Source organism: Lontra canadensis, unplaced genomic scaffold (assembly GCF_010015895.1).
Source record: "Lontra canadensis isolate GAN:19392208 unplaced genomic scaffold, GSC_riverotter_1.0 scaffold1, whole genome shotgun sequence".
Classification (NCBI taxonomy): Eukaryota; Metazoa; Chordata; class Mammalia; order Carnivora; family Mustelidae; genus Lontra; species Lontra canadensis.
This window is the reverse complement of record NW_022630995.1, coordinates 10,438,536-10,461,237: the sequence shown is the minus strand read 5'-3', so window position 1 is coordinate 10,461,237 and position 22,702 is coordinate 10,438,536. Positions and strand designations below refer to the sequence as shown.

Genomic DNA, 22,702 nt, shown 5'->3' with positions numbered 1-22,702 from the left:
TATTCTACAGTTTTCTGGTTTTCCCTGAAGTGGTTAAGTAGAGCTTGTTGATTCAAACACTTTGAATTCAAATTCTTTGTGGCTTCATAAGTTATCTCTGGGTTAATTTGATGGCAATTTGTTTTACATTGTCACATGTTTGCTTTCTCCCTGCCCAGGTTCTGTGGTGGACTAATTAAGGACATAAAGAGGAAAGCACCATTTTTCGCCAGTGATTTTTATGATGCTTTAAATATTCAGGCGCTTTCAGCAATTCTCTTCATTTATCTGGCAACTGTAACTAATGCTATCACTTTTGGAGGACTGCTTGGGGATGCCACTGACAACATGCAGGTGGGTTTGGTTTGGGGGAAGACACAAATAGTACAGCCCAGATTGCCTTCCTCACCCCTCCAGCTCAGCGAGAAGCAGATGGCCTTTCAGTTACTCAGCGTGATTTTCTTTCTTTTGCTGGATGCTGCATTTTACTTTGCTTCTGGCCTGCTGCTATATTTCCAGCATTTTAGTAATTACAAAAATAGCTCGATGAAATCTGGCTTGAGTCACAAGTGGGGAGAAGAAGGAAAGGAAATGAGGATATACAATTCTGTTTGGGCAGAAGCATCTCAGCTGCTTTAATTTTGTGCAGGGCACCAGGTTTAGATCTCCTACTACCTTGAGCTCACAGACCATATTCTGTTGAACTTGATGAACACACTCTCTCTGGGAATGTGTGATTAGCTTCATTTTACACATGAGCAAACAGTCATCAAAAAATTGAGTGATTTGCTTGAGGACTAATTTGCATATCTATCAGTAGAACTCAGCTTTAAGGAATGGAAGTTAAGAGTCCTTTCTCCTGTTCTTGAATCTGCCTGCCATTAAGCTGTGAAGACCCTGGCTTGACTTAATTTGTACAAAGCACAGTTTGTTGGTTACTCTGCGGGTGCCATTTGCCTTCCTTTTGTGTCAGTAACAGCTAAAGTTTTTGTGGTAGAAAAGATATATTGGATGCCCTCTATGAATCAGAAAAATACGTACAAAGCTAAGAAAAAAATAAGCGTTGTGCTAGGTGCTGAATACGGAGTAGTGAGTGAAGCTGGTATTTTGTTTTTCTAAGGTCTATTTGAGAGAGAGAGGAGAGGGCTTGAATATTTGAGCAAGCATGTGTGGGGGAGGGGTAGAGAGTTTTCAAGCGGATTTCCTGTCCAGCGTGGAGCCCCAGGACCCATGAGATCATGACCTGAGCCTAAACCAAGAGTCAGTCACTTCACTGACTGAACCACCCAGGTGCTCCTGAAGCTGATATTCTTATGAAAAGAAGCAGATTCAAGCACTTTCCAAACCCGGTCCTTCTACTCGAGCTTATTATTGATTAACCCTTGTGACATTCATCAGTGTTGCCAGCCAGCTTATTAAAGAAAAAAAAAATACAGCTGATTCCAAAAGATTGCTTTTCTTCTACCTTTGTTTTCTTTTCTGTACATCTTCGTGCTTTAGATTCTGCCGAAACACAAAAACGTGATGGAGAGGACATAGGACATCTATGTTGGCCCAAGTGACAAGGGGGAAGTCACTTTAAACCATTGTATTTAGTCAGTGAAGAGCGTTTTTATCTCTTAACCCTTATCTGCTATCACATAGCACATAGACCCAAAACCTAGAGGCTTGAAACAGCCACTTTATGCTTCTCTCAGGTTTCCGGGGTTGGTTGGTGGACTCATCTGGGGTGGCTCCCTCTTTGGCCTCACACATTTGTAGTGCGGCAGCAGCTGGGGTTGGAGTCACCCAAAGGCTTCTTAGTCACAGGTCTGGTGCCTAGATTGGGATGTCTGGAAAAGCTGGGGACTAAGGACTCTGACCATGACTTTTCCACGTGGCTAGCTTGGCTTTCTCATAACTGGGAATGTGGTGACCCTTGAGAGCTCATGCCCTGTTGGAAGGGGCCAGTGGCCTCTCAGCTTTGCTTGTTTTCATGTGAATATGTGCTCAGTATGATTTCACTTTCTGATTTTCAAAAAGAGGCTGAAAACTCAAGTCTTGTTATGTGAAATCTAGTGATCTTTAAATATTTGGAGCTAAATAACATTTAAAAAATAACATTGCACTGGCCAGGAAACGCTTATGTGTTATGTCCCCAGGAGAGACCTGCCGTGTGGGGAATAGAAACCAAATGTGGTAGGACAAAAAGATGAAATTTACTGATGGGGTGTCTTTCCCCTTATTCATAAGATAAGAATGAATAAATTAAACTGTAACAGTGATGTCAGTGATAGTATTTTTTAAGTCTGCTCTATATCCAGATTGTGCAGTTTTCTTCCTCCAAGTGATAGCATAATGATAACTAAATCAGATTATTCAAGAAAACAAGTGGAGAAGAGAGACTGGGGGAGCACCATGAGGCCAGCACGAAGAACGTAAGACAGGCAGCCACGTTAGGAAAATGAAAGAAAGCTGTGATTTTGAGAGAGTGGCAAGCTAAGTTCTTTCCGTCTTTCAGAATAGATGGAGACTTTCTTGTGCAGATAATTTTTCAACATGTAGCTTTCTGTGAATGTTCTTTTCATAGAGATGGAGAAATTACAACACTTCCTATATGTTAATGTATTGGCTTTTTAAACTGAATTGAACCCCTTTCCAGCTTCATAAGACGTAGCTTTAAAACACCGCATCTGAGATGAGGAAGAAATCTGTTAAAGTCTATTGTTGATCTCTCCGAGGTGAATTAATTTCCATATGTGCAAGTTTGGGAGAAAGTAAAGGATTCTGTTGTATAATATATGCAGTTATTGTGGGTATCTCCTCATGTCATGGGAAGGGCCTTGCTGGTAGAGTAAGCAGTTTTCTGAGTTCTGCAGCCTTTAGGAGAAACATAAATGCTTTCAGCACATCAGAATGCTAGGTTGTCTGCAAAAAGGACCATTTGCTGGGTGTCACTCCTAGGAGTCACTCCTATATATGTAATATTAATTATAATGAATATTAATTATAATAAAATACATGTATGTTTCATATTCCCATATATAAATTAATTCAGTGAATCAGCTTCTAACCTAGGAGGATATTTGCCAGACATATTCTGCTTATTTTAATGATAGATTTTGTAACCCCTATTGATAATTTCACTGAAACTGTGAACTCAGTGTTTTAGGTCTTTGGAAATATTGAAGTGTCTATTTTTCTCTCAGTTCCTGTCTTTTTCTTTGAAGAATGTATTGGGCAAGTACTGCAATTTGGTACTTGTAGAAGTCACGGTGGGTGGCAGAAACACTGAAAAAGAAGGATAAGACATTAATGATTGTTAATATATATTTGTTGAACTGAATAGTCTATAATCTCTTTCTTTTGGGGAAACTAGTACTATTAGTGAAGGTGTATCGAGCCAAGCCCTGGATTTATAGATCTAAAATGATCTGTATAACTGGAACTGACTAGCTAGGGTGCCACACTTCCCCTCCCCAACTCAGTCATTTTACAGTGATTTTACATATCCCAGTACTTTAATAGGAAACATTTTACCTGTAGTCATTGTTCTAGATTTGCTTGCACTGGTAGATGACTCAGATTGAGATTTTTATTGGTTTTATCTATTTTAGGGACTAGAGAGTAAGGTGACTTAATGTGTTGGAAAGCATCTCAGTACTGAAAGAGCATGTCCTTGAGTATACAGAAGTTCTGATGCTCTAGCAGGAGAAATCTTGACGTGGCATCAGGACAACAAAATATTGTATGGATTTGGTGCTAAGTCTCAGATCATTTCCCAGGTGCATGGCAGAGGCTGATTTATTCCTTTGCAAATATTTATTGAGTCTCTACTGTGTGACAGACACTCTTTTAAGTGCTGGGGATACAGATAAGTGATCAAAATAGATAAGAATCCCTATTCTGATGGTGTTTACAGTCGAGGGTGTTGATAAGGCATTCTTTTTCTGTGTTCCCAAGAGGTACCAGTAGTGGAATGTAGTTGGCTTATTTAGGGGGTAAAGTCCCCTTGGTCTATTTGCTTTTTGAAACACTAGATCAAGACTAAGCAGAACATTGGCATAGCCTGAAGTAATCTTCAGTTATATCTCATGCCTTTATAATGTGGCAGAGGGTTATTCTGAAAAGCCCAAGTAGCTCAAATGAGTCAACCGAGAATAGTATCCTTGCCTTTAAAGGCAGACAGCTCAGAGATGGTTCACAAATAGGGCCTTTATTGTCAGGCTACAAATAGACATGGGTGCTGGTGCAAACATGTTGTGAAAACACAGATGAGTCACTGCACTGTTGTTGTTTAAGCAACTCTTCTGCCAGCTTCTGTGCAGGAGGTCTTGCCTGCTCGAAGACAGAAATTTACATTAAAGCATTTCTTTCAGAGCTGAAATCTATATATGTAATATTAACTATAACGAATATTAATAGTAATAAAATAGATGTATGTTTAGTATTCCCACATACACACTTGTGTGTCTATTTTCACATCATTAGAAGCAGATCTTGGGAGCCATATGGATCATTTCCCATGGACCCGAGTTGAAATGGAACTGTCGAAGCTACAGGGGCTTCCATTATAATCAACTGATAATGGCCTCCTAGATGACTACAAATTTCCCAACTTGGCACACTCATTGGACCCATCAGGCTGCTCTGAGAGGACTCTAAGGCTTTCAGAGGGTGTGTTCATCGATTCCTTAGGTATAGACAGGAAAGTTTAGCTTGGGCCTCTGGGTTGACTGAACCACTTGGCCAAGAGTTGGCCTTTAGATTTATCTAGGATCCAGCCCTGGCTTGTGCCTATTTCCTGTTCCTGTGGTTCAACAACAAAGGACTAGAGCATGTGGTTTCTGAGGTCCAGGAAACATGCAACGCTCTTATTATCCTTCTCAGTCCATCCCACTGTAATAATGCTCTGGTCCCCTTGCAGTGCTCTGAAGTAAACAAAGGGTTTTCAGCCTCACCATCCTAGAAGCGTGTCCTTTCCAGAACTCAGCTATGTGACCATGCATCCAACTCACGGCACTGCATTGATATTCTTGGTTGCCAAGCGGGCTTACTGTTCTATTCATTGAGATACGTGTGATTAAATTGTTAAACATTGATTTAACAAATATTTATGGATAGCTTAGTCTATGGGCAAGTTACCCATACAGCGAACACTTTTTGATACTCTGTGGCAAGTCTTTGTGTTTTTTAAAGTTGTTTTTAGCTTTATGGAACACAGAAAAAAAATCTTTTAGCTCAAATCCACATTGTTGATTGTGAATGACTGAGTATAGTCTAGAGTGAAGAAAGTAATTTTAATTTCTTTCCCCAGAGTAAATATAATCCTATTTTCACAAACCTTTTAGCAAAAGGATATAGTAAGATTTTTAGAATTCTGTGAATTTTGTGATATTTATGGAGCCTAACAGAGCACATTTTAAGGAAATTTGTCTCATAATAAGGAACATTTATAGCTGGCATCTCCAAATTTAAAGCTTTATTTTAACATACTGCTGTGCTGAGAATATTTAATCAATCTGCTGAGGTTGGAAATGTATCATTTCTTCTTCATATAGATATTCTTCTGTAAGATAGACACTTCTTTATGAAGTTTATCATGTGTACTTTATAATAGCAATTGCTTCATTATAGTGAGGAAAGTATAGGAATTTCAGCTTCCCTAAATGTTGCACTTGGGCACCAAAATGCATTTCTTTCTTGAGGTGGAAATGGAAGGTGATATGTTAATCTGCCTGAAATAGTCTTTCAGAAACATAGGAGAGTTTTTAAAAAGTTAGGGAGAGATAGTCTGTTGAAATGATATAGGTGAGTTGTTTGGGTAGTCAAAACAAGTGTGTATTGGAGTTCCTGGGTGGCTCAGTTGGTTAGGCATCTGCCTTTGGATCAGGTCATGATCCCATGGCCCTGGGATGGGCCCCACCCACATCAGGCTCCTTGCTCAGCAGGTAGTCTGTCCCTCCTTCTCCCTCTGCCTGCCACTCCCTCTGCTTGTGCTCTCTCTCCCTCTCCAATAAATAAATACAGTCTTTAAAAAATATAAATGTGTATTACTGACAAAGTAAGGGACTCCCATTGATTTCTTGCCTCCAATGTGTATGCTGGCTATTCCTTCTCCCAGGAAGGAACTTAGCTAAAGAATTTACTTCACTTCATGTACAAGTTCTGAATTAAGCCTGTTTGATTAAGGTTAAGGCAAATGTAACCAAATTTTTCACTTACCAGAACATATTTGGTTGGATTTTCAACTGAAAGACCTTTGTCAACTCTGTTTTCTTGGTGATTAGAAGAGGATAGTGATTTGGGCAGGGTGGTGATCCCAAATGTTGTGACCTTCTAAAACTACCTCGTGTTTGTCTTGAAATTATTTTGAAATACCTTTATTTTTAATGAGATACAATTATGTGTTGTAAAAAATTCAAACAATGCAGAAAAACTACAATAAAAAGTAGTTTTGCCCTTAAACTCATCACTCAGAAATAACCATTATTAACATTTTCGTGAACATCTTTTGTATATCTTGCGATGCATGTGTAAACAGGTAGATTGATGTGTAAGAAAGAGTGTATATAAATGAGATCATATACCTGCTGTTTCATAACGTGACTAGTTTTTCATGGAAGTTCTTCCATGTCAGTGTGCATCTTGAGCATTATCTTTAAGACTGCAGCTCTTTATTCACATGATGATGCATGTCCTATAATTTACCTAATAAATCCCCTATTAGTACATTTTCAGTTTTCCCAGATTTTCTCATTTATAAACAAACTTTGGTGTTTAACTGTATTTTCATTCTTTGTAATTTTCTCCTTAGAGTAAAATCCCTAGCAGAATGTTTGCAGGATAGGCTTATTTTATTTTTTTATATTTGTTTTAAGTTATACTCACAGAAGGTGATACTGGTTTATACTTCTACCAATAATGGACAAGAGTGCCCACTTATATACACTCTTGCGAAAACAAGATTTTGTCCCCTCTTCTCATTTTTGCCATTCAGTGGGTTGAGAATGATAGCTCATTCACAGTCATTTCAAATTTCTTTGACTTTTAGTGAGGGTGAATATCCTTCTGCATTTTTCTTGACTTGTTTGTCAATTGTTAATATACTTGTTTGTATTTGTGTCCTTTGAATATTGTCCTTTTAGGCATTTGGTTTTTTCCTCATTGGCTCATAAGAACTCTGTGTAATAATATATTTTCTCTTTTCTTATCAGAAATATGACAAATATATTTTTCCCAGATCTATCCTGTGTCTTTTCACTTATTTATGATTTCTTTCACTATACAGATATTAATTTTTGTGTAGTCAAATTCTTCAATCTTTTATAGCTTTTTATTTTTGTTATATACTTAGAGAGGCTTTCCTGCTCCAAGATTAGAAAAATATTTACCCACATATCTTAGTACTTTTATGTTTTCATTTAAATTTTTTATCCATCTGGAATTGATTTTTGTGTGTAAGGTTATCCTAGCATTTGATGTTTGGGCACTTCAGATGATCCAGGCACATAATCATAGCTCTTCAAACAAAAAAATATCACAGAGCCTCCCCATCTTGCCCATCCATTCTATCAGACTTGGAGTTGTGGCTCTTTGGTGAAGGTTTTGGCACACACTTTTCTTCAAGCAGGGAGCTAATTTGTCTTTCAGTCTTACCTCTTTCTTCAGTTCTTGCTGGGCAGTGTAAAGAGAAATCCTGTTTATGACGACAAAGCACTTTTAGGCAGAATAGATGACAATAAGGGTTTGACAGCTGTGATCTGTCAGGACAGAGATCACTGATTTATAGGCTATAGCTACACAGGTGAAATAAACAATGAAGGCTGGCTCTCCAGTCTTCTTCCCCAGTGTAGATGAATGGTCTGTGTAACTGGACCTTAACAAATGCTAGCAGGTGGTTCTGATTTGGAAAGAGGAAGGGAGATTTTTTGAATGGGTGTACCTCAAATTTGAGCCATATGAGAATCACCTGGGGAACTTTAAAAAAAAAATTCTGATTCCCCAGGCCAGATCTTCAGAGATCTTGACTTAATTGTTCAAGGTACAGGTAAAAAATCAGTATTTGGGTTTTTTTCTTTAAAAAAAAAAAAAAAAAGCTTCCCAGCTAATTGTCATGTGACCCAAATTTGATTTAGAGACTTGCATTATTTCTTCACCTTACTTCTAATCATGTGGCTTGGCTTTCCGCTGGGGACCTGCCATCAGAACTCCTACAGATAATTCAGGTCTCCCTGCCTATTTCCAGTGGCTATGTCTAAATGGCATTAGGCTGCGTCATTTTTTGTGTTTTTTTTTTTTTTAAAGATTTTATTTATTTATTTGGCAGACAGAGATCAGAAGTAGGCAGAGAGGTAGGCAGAGAGAGGAGGAAGCAGGCTCACTGCGGAGCAGAGAGCCCGATGCGGGGCTCCATCCCAGGACCCTGGGATCATGACCTGAGCCAAAGGCAGAGGCTTTAACCCACTGAGCCACCCAGACAGCCCTGTGTCTTTTTTTTTTTTTTTTTTGGCTAACTTTCAGATTCAAAGACGGAGCTAGAGATATTTACTTTTATTATTCAACATTCTACACAATTTGTATAAATTACCACAAACACGGGCTGAAGTCTCTTTTTATGGTTAGAAACAGTTGAGTTTCTTTTGAGAAGCTTGAAATATTACAATTAAGTCAGTGAATACTTTATCATTTCCTGCCACCAAAATATTTTATTTTCCAAGTTTTACTTGGTTGAAAATTGTCAAAGACATAGAAAACGTTTTGTTTGCTTAGGCAGTTGTGCTGCTTGTCTCCTGTTATTGCTGTCCACACTCCCTAAATGGTTGTGATGATTATTCTAAATAATGAATTCCTTAATGAAAAGGACATAAAACAAGAAGGGTCATTCTTTAGTGTTCTGTGAAGATACTGAATTGCAGTAAAGTCAAAGTTGACAGCATATTTTTTTTAAATTTTTAATCTTTCATCATCTTTTGAATGTGCTTGTTGGACATTGGTGCTGACAGGCATGGTGGCCTTGGGTCCCTGATCACTGGTGGCTCCAAGACCTAAAATGTTGGTGTTACCAATTAGGGTTGAATTTTGTTTTGTTTTGTTTTTAAGAATCTTGTTCTTACGGTCCGACTTCTTTTATGCTTGATTTTTCTATCATGGACTTGTGCTGATTTTCTTGGCTGTTTTGTAAAATAGGGACCATCTTTGGTTTAACTTCAAATCCTGATAGAAGCAGAAAGATGTTCATAAATTGTTTGGGATGTGGGTTTTGACTTTATGGCTGTAAAGTAAAACAAACTATTCTGTCTTATTATAGCTGATTCCATGTGTTTAGTAACATAAGGAATGAAAAGAAGCAACTTTCAATGGCTGTAGTGTTGTTCCTGAAGGCTTCTGTTGATTTAGGATTTGTTTGGGGAAATATTGAAGATTTAAAGAGGTCCCCCCTATTTCTTCTGAGGACTAGTCTTCATTTTTTTCTTTTCATGTCACTCCTTTTGACTTTCTCCATCTTTTCCCTCTTTTGATGAAAAGAGGAATAATAGAGGCAGGCTGGGAAAAGAAGGGGATGAGAATTAGAGAAGGAAAGAAAACCCATGTTTTATTGTATCTCTATTCTTAGCTCTTTATGTATGATTGTCTTTCTTAGTCCACATAATTTTCCTGTGAAATAGCAATTGATTTACAGAAGAGAGAATTAGGATGTGGAGAGGTTGGTGACTGGTAGACCTGGGATTTAATTCAGATATCCTCGAATCCAGGATGTTCTGTTTATGCCGAGCCACCTTGAGCAGATGTTGGAAATCAGCTTTCTCTCTTCTATCTAAACAAATACCTTATGTTTGTGTTACTGTTCATAAAAAATGTATTATATATTAAAGACTATGCTAAACATTTTACATGTATTATCTAATATGTATAATAACTGTTACATCTTAAAGTCATTGATTGAGTAAATGGTAGAGCCTAGTCTCACTTTGAGATGTTTTTTGACTTCAGAGTCCCTTGTTAAACTGCATCAACCCCATGTTTCCTACATGAAGAAACTAGAATCGACAAACTTTAAGTGATATTCCAAGATCACCAGCTCTTTGGTGACAGAACAAAGTCTAGACTCTAGATTTCCTGACTGCTGGTTCTTTGCTCATTCTGCTCCTCAGTGGCGGGGGATTCTTGATCAGAAATAGAAGGAGATGAAAGCCTAAGCAAAATGGAGCTGGGACACTTTGTGCTGCCTGATTCCGCCACACCTGAGAGCTCAGCCACACGCAGTCTCGTGAACTGAATGAAAAATAATAGAGGCAGGGAGAAATCAAGGTTAAAAGTGTCTCTATGAGTTGCAGCAATTAAAAATACACACACCCACATATTATTTTCCTTTTTTTATCTTCATGAACCCTGAATATAATAAATCAGAAAAGGGGTTTCTGATAGTTCACCTTCTAAATTGCTTCAAATTCTAGTGAGTTGAACTCGAGTTATTCAGTGCCTGAGATTATTTTTAAAATTTCTGTATTATCAAGAGTAACATATCAAAACGTGGTGAAAATAGTTCTTTTCTCAGAAATGCTGCAAGTATCTCTAAGTTTAAGCAAGTTTCCAGTGCAGTGTATATAATAAATCACCTGTCTCTGTTTCAAAATTGTCAGCAACAGAATGGAAACTGTAGCACTTACCAAAGGATCAAGTACTGAAAGAAAAATAATCTGCCTTTTAACAGTCACATGGTTTCCATAAATCAAAGCCATTTTTTGGAAGAAATTCATTGTTATCTTTACTGAGTGAGCAACAACGGCTGTTGACCTTCGGTTAAGTGGAACCTAGGGTGTGATTTGCGTATTTCTTCTTCAATTCCTTTGAGATTTCCTTCATGCTTACAGAGCACATGGGAGGATAGTGCAAAGCCTCATAGGAGGAAGAAAAATAGGAAGGCCCCCGAAGACCCTGTGCTTGCCCTCAGAGAGATTAATAGCAATGTCAAATCAAGTAGAGAATTCTTTTTTTTTTTTCCAAGTAGAGAATTCTGAATCTCGCCTTTCTTCTTTCTTCCTTCATGTTCTTCTTACACCCAGGTTGTACTGTGTTTTGATCCTGCAGTAGCCATGGGAAATAGGTACTTTCCCGTGCTTGATAAAGAATGATGCAGTCACTTTGCCTGTCCTCTATGCCCAGAATATGGCTTGTCCTGCCACATGGAACATTCCACTCCTACCCTTTCATGTTACGCATGCTAAAGTAAGTTAGGAGAAAGAAAAATTAAAAGACATTAAAAAAAAAACCCTCAGTGTGAATACACAGAAGGTGAAACGCTGCATGTCCTTGAAAATCCCAGCGGAGGACACACCTTTTAGCCTTGCTGTGGATACACTTTCTAGCCTTAATGTGGGTGGGGTTGTGGTTGAGTAGGTACCCATACTCCATACACTTGTTGTGCCACACTGAATATGGATTTGTTCATACCATTTAACTCTTCTGAATCTCAATGTCTTCACGGGTAAGCGATCAGAACTGTTTGTTGGGCACAAGGGAGTCTCTTCTCTGCATAAATGAGACCTGGTTCTGCCAGCCTTGCTTGTTATTCTTCATTCTGTCCTTCTGAAGAAGAACGAGGTGGATCCCCTGATTATGTATGGCATGGCTGTAAAGTAATGAGACGGCATTCTTCAGTCATGCCGTGGAGCTCACATCCATGGAAACTGGATGTCCTCCTGCCAGGCTTTTAGCCTAGACTTCTTAGAAATGGTTCTGAAGTATTTCAGAATGTGGGTGCTCACAGTGTGAGAAGCCAGTCTTATTTGCCAACCTTTTTTTTTTTTTGTCCTTTCCACACCTCAACCCCATTATTATGATCTAGTGCTGTTCTAAAGGATTCTTACCTGCTTTCTGAATTGAACTCTACCCTTCAAAGAGGAGGGTGTGCCATTGCCAGTGCCATTTTAAAGAGGATTTGCTGGTTCTGAAGCAGTGGGAAAAAAATATTTTGAGTAATCATCGTAATAAGCGTCTCTTAGGATGGCTTTTAAGTAGGTCTAGCACTTAGTGTATTTAAGTTCTGTAAGTGGATTTTTTTTTCCAGTTTGATATTTAAACTTTTTTTACTTAAACATTTTTAAAATTTGAATTTGGCCAACATACAGTGTTATGTTAGTTTCAGGTGTAGAGAGAACACAGTGATTCAACTTCTTTATATGTTATGCTGTGTTCACCACAATTTGTAGCTACCATCGGTCAAAATACGATGCTGTTACGGTATCATTGAGTATATTTCCTATGCTGTGCCTTTTATTTCCGTGACTTATTTATTCCGTAACTGTAATTTGATTTTAAAAACAATGACTGTGTAATCATTTCATTATATTTTATGATAAGTGAGTAAAAGTTGCTGGAGAACTTTCGGGGCTGTGGAGAGTGGATGTAGACTGACAGGTTAACTCTTTGGTGGGGCGGGGGCAGGGAATAACTGAGTGGTGTCTCAGATTACCCAGAAATCCATTCTGCTCCAAACAGAGGGTGGTTTAGATTAAGAGATGACTTGTTTTATGTAAACATAAATCATATTTCTATGAACAGGTAACTTATTGTTCAGTTGGAGAGGAATATATTCCTGGCACCATTTTGTTTTAGTATACACATATAGAGATCACATAATTTGGCTCTATTATATAAATTAACCTACCATTACATATATATATATATATATATATATTTGTGTCCTTTAAAGCTATAGAATATTTACTCATTTGAAAAATGTTTATCTTACAAGTTTTATGGTTTAAATGTATACCCTTATGTATGAATAAAGGGACTCTGTCATCTTTTTATATTTAAAAAGTCATCCCTTGATAGAATACTATTTCAAGTTTGGAAAAGGATCCTCTCACAAATAAACATGTGCTTTTTTAACTAAAATTGAACTGATGAAAAGTAGAGGATTTGAGCTAGTTTGTTGTCATCTGAGGCATTGGTCCCAAATGACATGATTAAGTAATAACTTACAATAAGATGACAGGATAATCTTTTAATTCAGTGATGCTTCATGGTTCATGTTTCCTTGTTCTTGTTTGGCTAAAGGAAAACAATGGGTTGAGTTTCCAGAGGGATAACTACAGGGAGGTATGGCCACAAAGATTTAGTTATTTGTATCCCTACCCATGTATTTCCTCTAAAATGAATTAAAGCTCTTCTATAAGTTTACATTGGACAAGGAATAGGTAATTTTATATATATATATATATATATATGTATATATATATATATATATATATATATTTTTTTTTTTTTTTTTTTTTTTTGCCCCTGTTGCTCCCCTCTCTAATCTTTCCTTTAGAAAAAATAGCTTTTGGGTATAAAATGTAAGTACTTGGGACATCTGGGTGGCTCAGTGGGTTGAGCCTCTGCCTTTAGCTCAGGTTATGATCCCAGGGTCCAGGAATTGAGCTCCGCATCAGGCTCCCTGCTCAGTAGGGAAGCTCCTTCCATCTCTCCCTCAGCCTGCCTCTCTGTCTACTTGTGATCTCTCTCTGGCTCTGCCAAATAAATAAATAAAATCTTTTAAAAGATGTAACTACTTATAAGTACCTGCTATGTGCAAGGTAAAATCTGGCTGAAACAAAGACTGAAGGTAACCACAGAGAGAAAAACACCCCCGGAAGTACTGAATTGCTCCTGCCCACGTGGTGGTGTTGCACAGTGTGCTTTTACATGTAGAAGCTTCAGGTAGCAGTTTTAGAGTGGATCAGAGTCCCCTTTTGCTTTCTGTAGTCAGCCACCAGTCAGTATCATCACCACAGTTCTTTGGAGCAGGTCAGCGGCCCTTGGAGTAGGGAGGGGTAACTAAATCGTATGGTGAAATAAATGGGGATGTTCATACTGGGAAGAATCTATTTCTTCACGTCTATTTGCTACGTTTGCTATGGCCCTTGTAATAGCATGTTCATGTGCTTAATTTCCCTAGTGACATCACGCATGGGAAGAAAAAAGACGTTTCTTTTAACAGCTTTATTTTCTTTCCATTAGGGTGTGTTGGAGAGCTTCCTGGGCACGGCTGTCTCTGGAGCCATCTTTTGCCTGTTCGCTGGTCAGCCCCTCACGATTTTGAGCAGCACGGGGCCTGTTCTAGTTTTCGAGAGGCTTCTATTTAATTTCAGCAAGTATGTATATACATATCTAATGATAAATTAGGACTGTTTAATTGTAGAGCATTCATCGTCTAGGTTGAGCATAGAATCATAATTAGGTCGATTAGAATGTGGGAATTTTAAGATGTGGAGGTTGAAAGGCCTTTGAAGATGGGGTATTCCAACGCTCATTTTACATTCTATCCAGCTGAGGTCCATGTGATGTCCTTTCCGTTTGCCCTCATCATCATTCTCTGCCCTTCTAGTCTTGCTTTGTGCCTCAGGGGCTGACCCCAGTGTGGACTGCAGCACTAAGGCTCCTTTTCCTGCTGGCTTCGTCTTGGGCTTGGTAGTGCATCCGTAGGACAGGGATGGGGAGAAGTCAGGGTGTGCATCTACCTCCCTGCACTTCCCTATCCCTGGTTAACACTGCTGTCTGGCAGGGCCTTCTCCCCTGAGTATCACCCCTGTAAGGTGCCTCCTCAGAGCTGCTTCTAGGCCTCTCCAGCGTCGGGTGACTCCAGTCCTTCCCTGACCTTTCCAAGCCAGGAGGTAAAAATGGCCCCCCGATGTTGCTAGTCCCTGAGCACCATGCCATTCTCCATTACTGACAGCTCTGTAAATAGCCAATTTATTACGTTTTCTTCACAAACCCATTGGAGAATGCCCTCTGTTTCTTGCCATGATCCTGACTCACACTAGAGAAATGCAATGTCTTGTTCAAGGTCCTGTGACTCATTAATGAAAGAAACTAGCTGCTCCAGTGATCCACTGCTCCTAACCTTCATCTCAGTGTGCTTAACTAAAGATGCGTTTCAAGAGTCAGCTGAGTAATAGCATTTGTTGAGCTCTGATCATGTACCAAGGCACCAAGTATTACCCTAAGTGTGTTAGATGTACTCCCTCATTGGAGTCCTGCAGCGGTACTGAGGGACGGACCGTACCCTGTTTTATAGATGAGGAAGCAGGCAGGGAGAGGTAAGTGCATTGCTGAAGGCTCCATCATCTGTTGTAGGTAGGGCTGGGATTTGAACTCCTGCTTCACTTTCTGCCTCTTACAGAGTCACTAGTCACTCTTATTGGACATGACAATTGTGTTATCACTTTTTCTTTTTGAAATTGATGGATCAATTTAAGAAGGAGAAAATTATCCAAGTGACCACATTAGCACACAAATAGATTCAAAATCAAATTGGGTCTTCTGGCCTCTTTCTAATGAACTTGATACCTCACAGAGAGAATTGCCTTTCCCAGCAGATCTCAATCCTTTAGGTAGATCGCAGCATTTCATATGACTTGCTGGCATTCCTTGTTGGAATTTCTGTATTCTTCTATTGTTACACATTTTTAAGATTTTGTTATTGGAAATTTTATTACCTACATGATACCTCATGGACTTAAGTGCTAGTACTCTGAGCTATCAAAAACAATCCCAAGACAGAGGAGGGAATGAGGATTTGAAATTTGTGTTTTGAAAGCTGGGTTGAGGACATCAGCAAGGATCTTAAGAAATTTAAAGTTCTAAATTTTAAATAATGTGAATTTTCTTGGCTCACCACGACAGATCCCTCCTCCGTCATAATTCTCAGGACATTGGAAAGAATTCTGTTCGTGTCAGTTTATAGAAAGTCAAACCGTTTTTATATGTTTAAGAAAACATTATGTGAGACAAGAAAGCTTTTGTGGGAAGATGAAACAAGCATGTACTATAAACAGGAACAAACATGTGCAACCTTTGCAGAAAGATTTATTGGATGCAATGTGATCAGAGCCTTAATACACAGAAAATGTTTGTATCCCAGTTTACTTTAGATAATTGTAGGATAGAGATTATTTCCTTTCACTAAGCAAGTTCCTTTCTCACTTTCCCTTCTGTTTCATCATAATTGGTAATGTAAACATAGTTCCAAGTGATTTATTTGAAAACAGTTGTAAAGCAACAAGAAACATTCGAGAAACTGTGCTTTAAATTCATCACTGAGTAGCATGTGGTGCTTATTTGGCAAACCTTATTATTTTATTCACAATGCTGTATCATTTGCCTCAATATTACAACAACAGTGCTAATATTGTGTCTAGATACAGATTATTTGTGTAGATCACTATTTCTCAAAGTGTATTTCCTCAATTTCTAATCCCATTGTAGGTGTTCCTTGGACAAAAAGCCAGTAAATCCAGAAAATGCTGTATATTTTATCTCCCTCTCAGTAATTCACCTTACACTTTAGCTTACTAAAGGACCTGAGAAGTCCTTCGGTAAAGAAACTGGTTTGGTCTGTCTTACCCAGATTTTTCCCGACATATTTTACCATTTTTTGAGAAGTGGGTAAATCCTTGTTTTGTAGTTTCAGTGGACTCGAATGAAATTCCACCTGATTCACTGGTTTCCTCCTGACATGGGATACAGGTTTTAATGTTTGCCCTGTAAACTGGAGAATCATAAAGGAATATGAGAGATGTGCTTTCACCTTTTAAAATTAATAACAAAACGAAGGCATGAGCTGACAAGCTTTCCAAATGCCAGTTGTAGTTTTGTTTTCCTAATTCTGAAGCCTCTTTTGCACTGTTTTTACACCTTATAAACCAGTAATGGAAAATTAGATACCTTTTCTTTTTCTTGAGTGAGGAATCTGAAAGAAGTTTTACCCTGTGTTCTAAGCTATGTACAAGCCTCATAATTAAAGTTGGAGTTTAACTTGGGTAATTGTCATTTGGTCATTCAATAATTTTTTCCTTCTAGTCTTTGAACATTTTACTTAGAGGACTTCAAATGATTATTTTCTTCTATTATATTACTGGATTTATTCATGTAGTTTAGGGAGTTTATATCTGTCAGAGACTAAACATTAATTTCTGTAGCATGCTTCAGATGAGTTCTTCAATTTGTACCTTGGTTTTATGCTCCTTAGAAACTATAACTCAAAATATCTAAGAACACTGTGGTATCATAAGGATGTAAGCCCATTTAGTCACAATAGTTCCTTTTGTCTGTACTGTCATTTCCTGTTACTTTTTATAACTTAATTGCTATTTAAACTTGGCACTAAAGGGACTGATAAGCTTATTGGATGTAATATTGCCATTTTATTGTAGTCATTCCTGTTGATCAACTTGTTCTAAAAAGTTTCTCATGTCTTACTCCTCTTCCTTCTTGCTGCTGTAAACGTATCACTTTTATAATGAAGTTCCATGGGTTTTAGTGATTTTATTTGGGTTATTCTTATGGAGCTACTCTGGGAGTATTTAAGTATTGTAGAGCCCCTATTTTGGTATATCGTTTAGATCCTAAGATTGAAGTGTATACATGCATTTTTTTCCCTTTGTACTCAAACCGAGTGTTCCTAACCATTAGCTAGCTATTGGATTTGTTTCTCATCCTGTCGTGTAAACATAGATTCTGTAAACAACCATTAGCATTCTTAAAATAAATTAAGATGGTCCTGTCATCTTGTTAAGGAAGCAAAACTAGGTAATTGTTCAAAATTTTTATTTTATGAAAAAAGTTTGTTGGCTCAGAAGTGATGAAACTGTTTCTTAGCTCTGACTGAGACTTGATTCATTGTGTGATAATGTAAATTACCTCAAATTCCTAGAATTTAGCTTTTCTGTAGTCTACTTATCTCACAAAGACATGCATAGGATTAAGCAGTGGGGTTCCAGATGGAAAGGGAATGCAAAAGATGTCTTCAGAGAGATTCCAGGAAACCTGTAGGAGATAACTCTCTACCCAAGTGTTAATAGTCTGCTGCTTTGGTAGTATTTCCAGTTTATGTGATTTGGTGAAAAGAGGGATACAAAGGGCAGTGATCTTAAGGCCCACCGTAAATACTAAATACGCACCAGGTAAGGGAATGATGGTGTAATTTTTTAAAGGAGTCATCCAGGAAGGCAGAAATTTGGTTTCTGGCTCAGCTCTGCCATTAAAACCTTGACATTGGATAAATGGCTTAACTTCCATTGGCCTTGGTGGTGTCCTCATCTATAAAATGAGACGTATTTGGCTAATTGGCATCTGTATTAATATTCTCCAGAGAAACAGTACCAATATGATAAAGAGATTTAATGTTAAGGAATTGGCTCACACAATCATAGAGACCAGCAGGTCCAGCAGGGTGGGCCAGCAGGGTGGAGACCCAGGAGAGTTGATGTTCCAGTTCAAGCTCAAAGGGTGTCTGCTATAGAACCAGAAAGAGGCATGTTCCGGAGAAAGCCCAAAGGCAATCGGCTGGAGAAAATTTCTTGCTTGAGGTTGGCAGGTAGTTTTCTGTATTTGGTTGAAGAACCAAATGGATGAGTTTCATCCACAGTATGAAAAGCTATCTGCTTTACTCAAAGTCTACCAAGTTAAATGTTAATTTCATCAAAACCACCCTTACAGAGACACCAAGAATAATGTTTGACCAAGTATCTGGGTACTGTATGATCCAGCCAACTTGACACATAAAATTAACCATTTCAGTATCTTAGGACCTTTTAATTCTAATATTCTATAAAATTTTCTCTCAGGACCTCCTGGCTCCCTGTAATAGCTTATAGGTCATGTCAGTAACTGTCTCAAGTCCTAAACCATAGTTATGCCTTAATTCCATCCAGCAAGTTCTCACTGGAAACCTGTATGCCAAACATTGTGTTAGTTTAGAGAATCCACATTTTATTTTAAGAGCAGTGTGAAGCCACCAAAAGGTTTTAAATGGATGTGGGGGGATCTGACTTACATATATAAAGATCATTTTGGCTGTGATGTGGAAAATGGCTTTGAGCAGGGCAAACATGGATATCAGTAAGGACTTTAATCAAGCAACAACTTCTTGGTGGCCCAGCCTGGGTTGGTGGTGGTGAAGGCATTGATACCATGCCTTTAGGAAAGTATTAAAAAATGTCACCATCAGAAACTCATTGTTTAAAAGCAAGTCTGTTAAGCTTCAAGCATGCATATTCCTTCATTTATTCCTTTTTCTCATAGAAGAAATATGACTACTACTATTTGCTTTTTCATTGGAAATGATGAGAAAGAAATACTATAATCTTCAGATAATTTTAGAAGAATCAATATGAAATGGTAGAATGTCAACACTTGACCCATCTTTCCCTAGATGTGAACTAATTTACTTATAAGAAACGGAAAGGCCTTAAAAAAAAAAGGCATCATCTGATGGATGCAGCCTATTCTAAGACTGCTGTGGGAGAGGAACAGAAGAAAAACAGTGTGGTCACAAGATGCTTTACACACAACTTTAGCAGGAGGACATCATGTCTGTGGGCAAAGTTCATGAGAAGCAGTGGATCTGGCTCTAACACAGCAAGACAGCCTTTCTTGATCTGACCACAGTGCATTTATCCTATTTATCCTTAAATTCCTTGAGATTTTTCTGCATCTCCATTAGTCCTCCTCCAGCCAGAATTAGTTGTTCCTCTGGGGCACTCTGTGGAACCTTTAGATATCATGTACTGTTTTATGGTGTGATTACGTTCATCAGTTTGTCTCCCTCAATGATTGCAATGATGTGGGGACAGAGACCATATTTAGCTTAGTGTCTTCATTAACTACTTAAGCTCACAAACATTTATTGAGTGTGTACTGGCTACCAACGTGACACTTTCAAATTGTTTCTTTTATTAACTCCATAAAGGCAGGGACCAGAGTTTTTGAATGAGAAAGTTGTTATTTATGTATAAATGCTGGGACTGCTTTTGATATGCCATTCTTAAACTTCTGGGATTATTTCTTTATGGTAGCTGGATGATATCACTAGACCACCTCTTTAACCTTAATATTTTCCGGATGAAATCAAGATTGAGCTTCCCATCAGTGGCTACAAGTGGTCTTGTGTTTTTAGCAATCATTCTGCAGTTATTGGGTAGTTTTATATTATTCTTTGTGTTCCAGGGAGGAGCAGTGTGATTTTCTTTCTTATTTTCTTTCTTTCTTTCTTCCTTTCTTTCTTTCTTTCTTTCTTTCTTCCCAGGGACCATAATTTTGACTACCTGGAGTTTCGCCTTTGGATTGGCCTGTGGTCAGCCTTCTTGTGTCTCATTTTGGTGGCCACAGATGCCAGCTTCTTGGTTCAATACTTTACTCGCTTCACCGAAGAGGGCTTCTCTTCTCTGATTAGCTTCATTTTTATCTACGATGCTTTCAAGAAGATGATCAAGCTAGCGGACTACTACCCCATCAACTCCAACTTCAAAGTGGGCTACAATACCCAGTTTTCCTGTGCCTGTATGCCTCCTGACCCAGGTAAGGACATCATGCTTGGTGTTTGTGCTTCCCCTGTGTTGGGAGGAAGGTGTGGGCTCCATGTGTGCCCGCTTTCAACACGATGTTTTCTCTGAGAAACCATCCTGCTGAATTTGAAGTCTCATTACCCAAGGTGCCTTGGCCCCATGATTCAATCGGAAGGTGAAATCAGGAGCTCTGGAATCTGAATGTAATTAGCCCAGTACTTTGCAATTAACTCAAACTGCAGTATTTGCAAAGAAGTGTAATGCACATTTTTTTATTATGTTAGTCTTCATATAGTGTATATTATTCTTAATCTTATCTGAAAGTTGACGGAACCAAGTACAAATATTATCAGATCAAAGGTCCAGACCAACCGAGTCCTCTGAACTTCTATCTCATATTTTGCTGTTTCCTTATTACTGTAGAAATCTCTTCCTAAAGTAAACTCTAAATTATTTTAAGCTTACAGAAGAAACAAGATCCTCATTCACTTTATATAATTTGAAGCATGAAATTAAAAAAGAAATTCAGACCGGAGTCACCTAGTGGCAAAGTAGAGCCTTATAGTTTATCTGTGCCAGACAATGTAAATAAGAAAGGAAAAAGAAGAAATGAGAGAAACAAAAGAAGGAATGTTATGCTGTCCCAGAAGATTTATATTCTAGAGTTAGGAAAGACATAAAAGTAAAAAGTAAGTTCTGGATGAGGAATATGATTCTACACATCTTAGCACTTTAATATCTATCTTGCCAAACCTGAGTCAGCATCAGGATTTTTTCCCAAAAAAAGTGCTCAATTTGCTCTCTGAAAAAAATTTTTTTTGAGTAATTTGTCATCAGTTTATAATATAGAAGTCATTTGGGAGAAATGATTCACTTCAGGAAAAGTCGTTTTATATTTGCTCTGGGAGAATGAGGGGTAGACATTTGTGTCAGACAATTAAATGGAAATAGAGTTATCTATCCCAGGTCATGCAATTAGCTGCAGGTCATTGTCCCTTAAAATAAAAATTGACATACACTCCATGCTTCCGAACTGAGGTCTTGTAGCACCAGGAGTACAATGGCGTGCTGAGGGCTTTGTGAACCTGAGCGCAGATGTAGGGCATATTCATGCCCTGTGCATTTTTACTTAGAGATTCTGAGGAAGAACCTCTTAATGTTTACAGTGAAACAAACGTGGATGTATTATAGACTAGAATGCAAACAAAATGATTATGAATTTAAAAACTAAATGAGATACTACGAAGCATTTTAATGCTTATGGCTTGGCTGTATCAGATTGCTCTCAGATATTTTGGTGTTGTATCTGTGTTCTTCTCTGACACTTGGGCAGAGAAATCTTAGAAGACCTGTATGTGTCTTGAGGGGTGAGAGACAAGAGAACAGTATCTCCCTAAAACTGGGTCAGTCAGTAAGACATTGTTGGGCTTTGCACTCATGGGTTCTTTGGTCTTATTTAAGGACAGTCAACACACATTAAAATAAAGGGCATGCTTAAAAACAAAGCAGAGACTCGTACAAGGTGGAAATTTAAAGGTTCAGGGAACATGAATGACATATAGGTCCAAAAGTTTATTGTTATTAAAATGTGTACTGATTATGAATATTTCATAGCATAAAATCTGCTTTGAAAAGAGTAAGTACTCAATGCGTGATAGATACTATCATTAGGATCAGTGGAATATGCGTGAAACACAGTCGTAAGCATTACACGACCACGTAGAACAGGTCCTAAAAGAAAGAGGGGGTTACCCTCCGTTGTGGACTTTCAGCAGAAGTCCAGACTCTGCATATTCCAAAATATTGACTCATAGTCATATTGAACTGTGGGATTTTGAACTTTCCTCTTCATTATTTCTGTCTACCTTTATGTGTTTGTCTGTATGTAAATACTTATTTATGGAAAAGTCAGGAATCTGACTTCATAGGCAAGTCTGAGGAGTTATACAACAAATTTTTCTAAAGGAAAACAATAGTTTCTCAATTGTTTTGAGGTATGAGGTAGTCATAAAGCCAGATGAGGGCTTTGTCAGCCCTGCCACAAAAAAGATCTACCTACCTGAGGCTAATGGAAACTGGTCCTCGTTGTTTCGATTGGATGTGGACAGAGAGGGTAATATAATAAAGCCAAGGAAGACATATTTGAATGTGTTTTAACTGTGAAAAACATATAAAGATTTCACATGTAATTTTCCTTCCAAGAAGGATCGTGTTTTCTTGAAAACTCATTTTGAGGCTTGAAACATGCGTAGTGAAGTACTAGTTGAAGTGGAGATAGGTGACTTTTCCTTTGACCTGTTTTCTTTAGCTCGGATGGAAAGTCTGTCCTAAAGAGCTAAGAGTTGTCTTGGAAGGACTCTGACAATTCTGCTACTTCTGAGTGGTGCCAGTAAAGTAGTATAGCTGGG

General features: G+C 38.2%; 1 protein-coding gene across 2 annotated transcripts in view; it reads left to right on the top strand.

The window, feature by feature from the left end:
- Nucleotides 1–22,702, top strand: part of SLC4A4 (solute carrier family 4 member 4) — a 266,399-nt gene that overhangs the window by 162,307 nt on the left and 81,390 nt on the right. For both annotated transcript variants that reach the window (XM_032843239.1, XM_032843305.1), the window contains exons 13-15: nt 159–333; nt 13,969–14,102; nt 20,036–20,307. In XM_032843239.1, the coding sequence (XP_032699130.1) occupies nt 159–333; nt 13,969–14,102; nt 20,036–20,307 (581 nt within the window). The remainder of the gene's footprint in view (nt 1–158; nt 334–13,968; nt 14,103–20,035; nt 20,308–22,702) is intronic.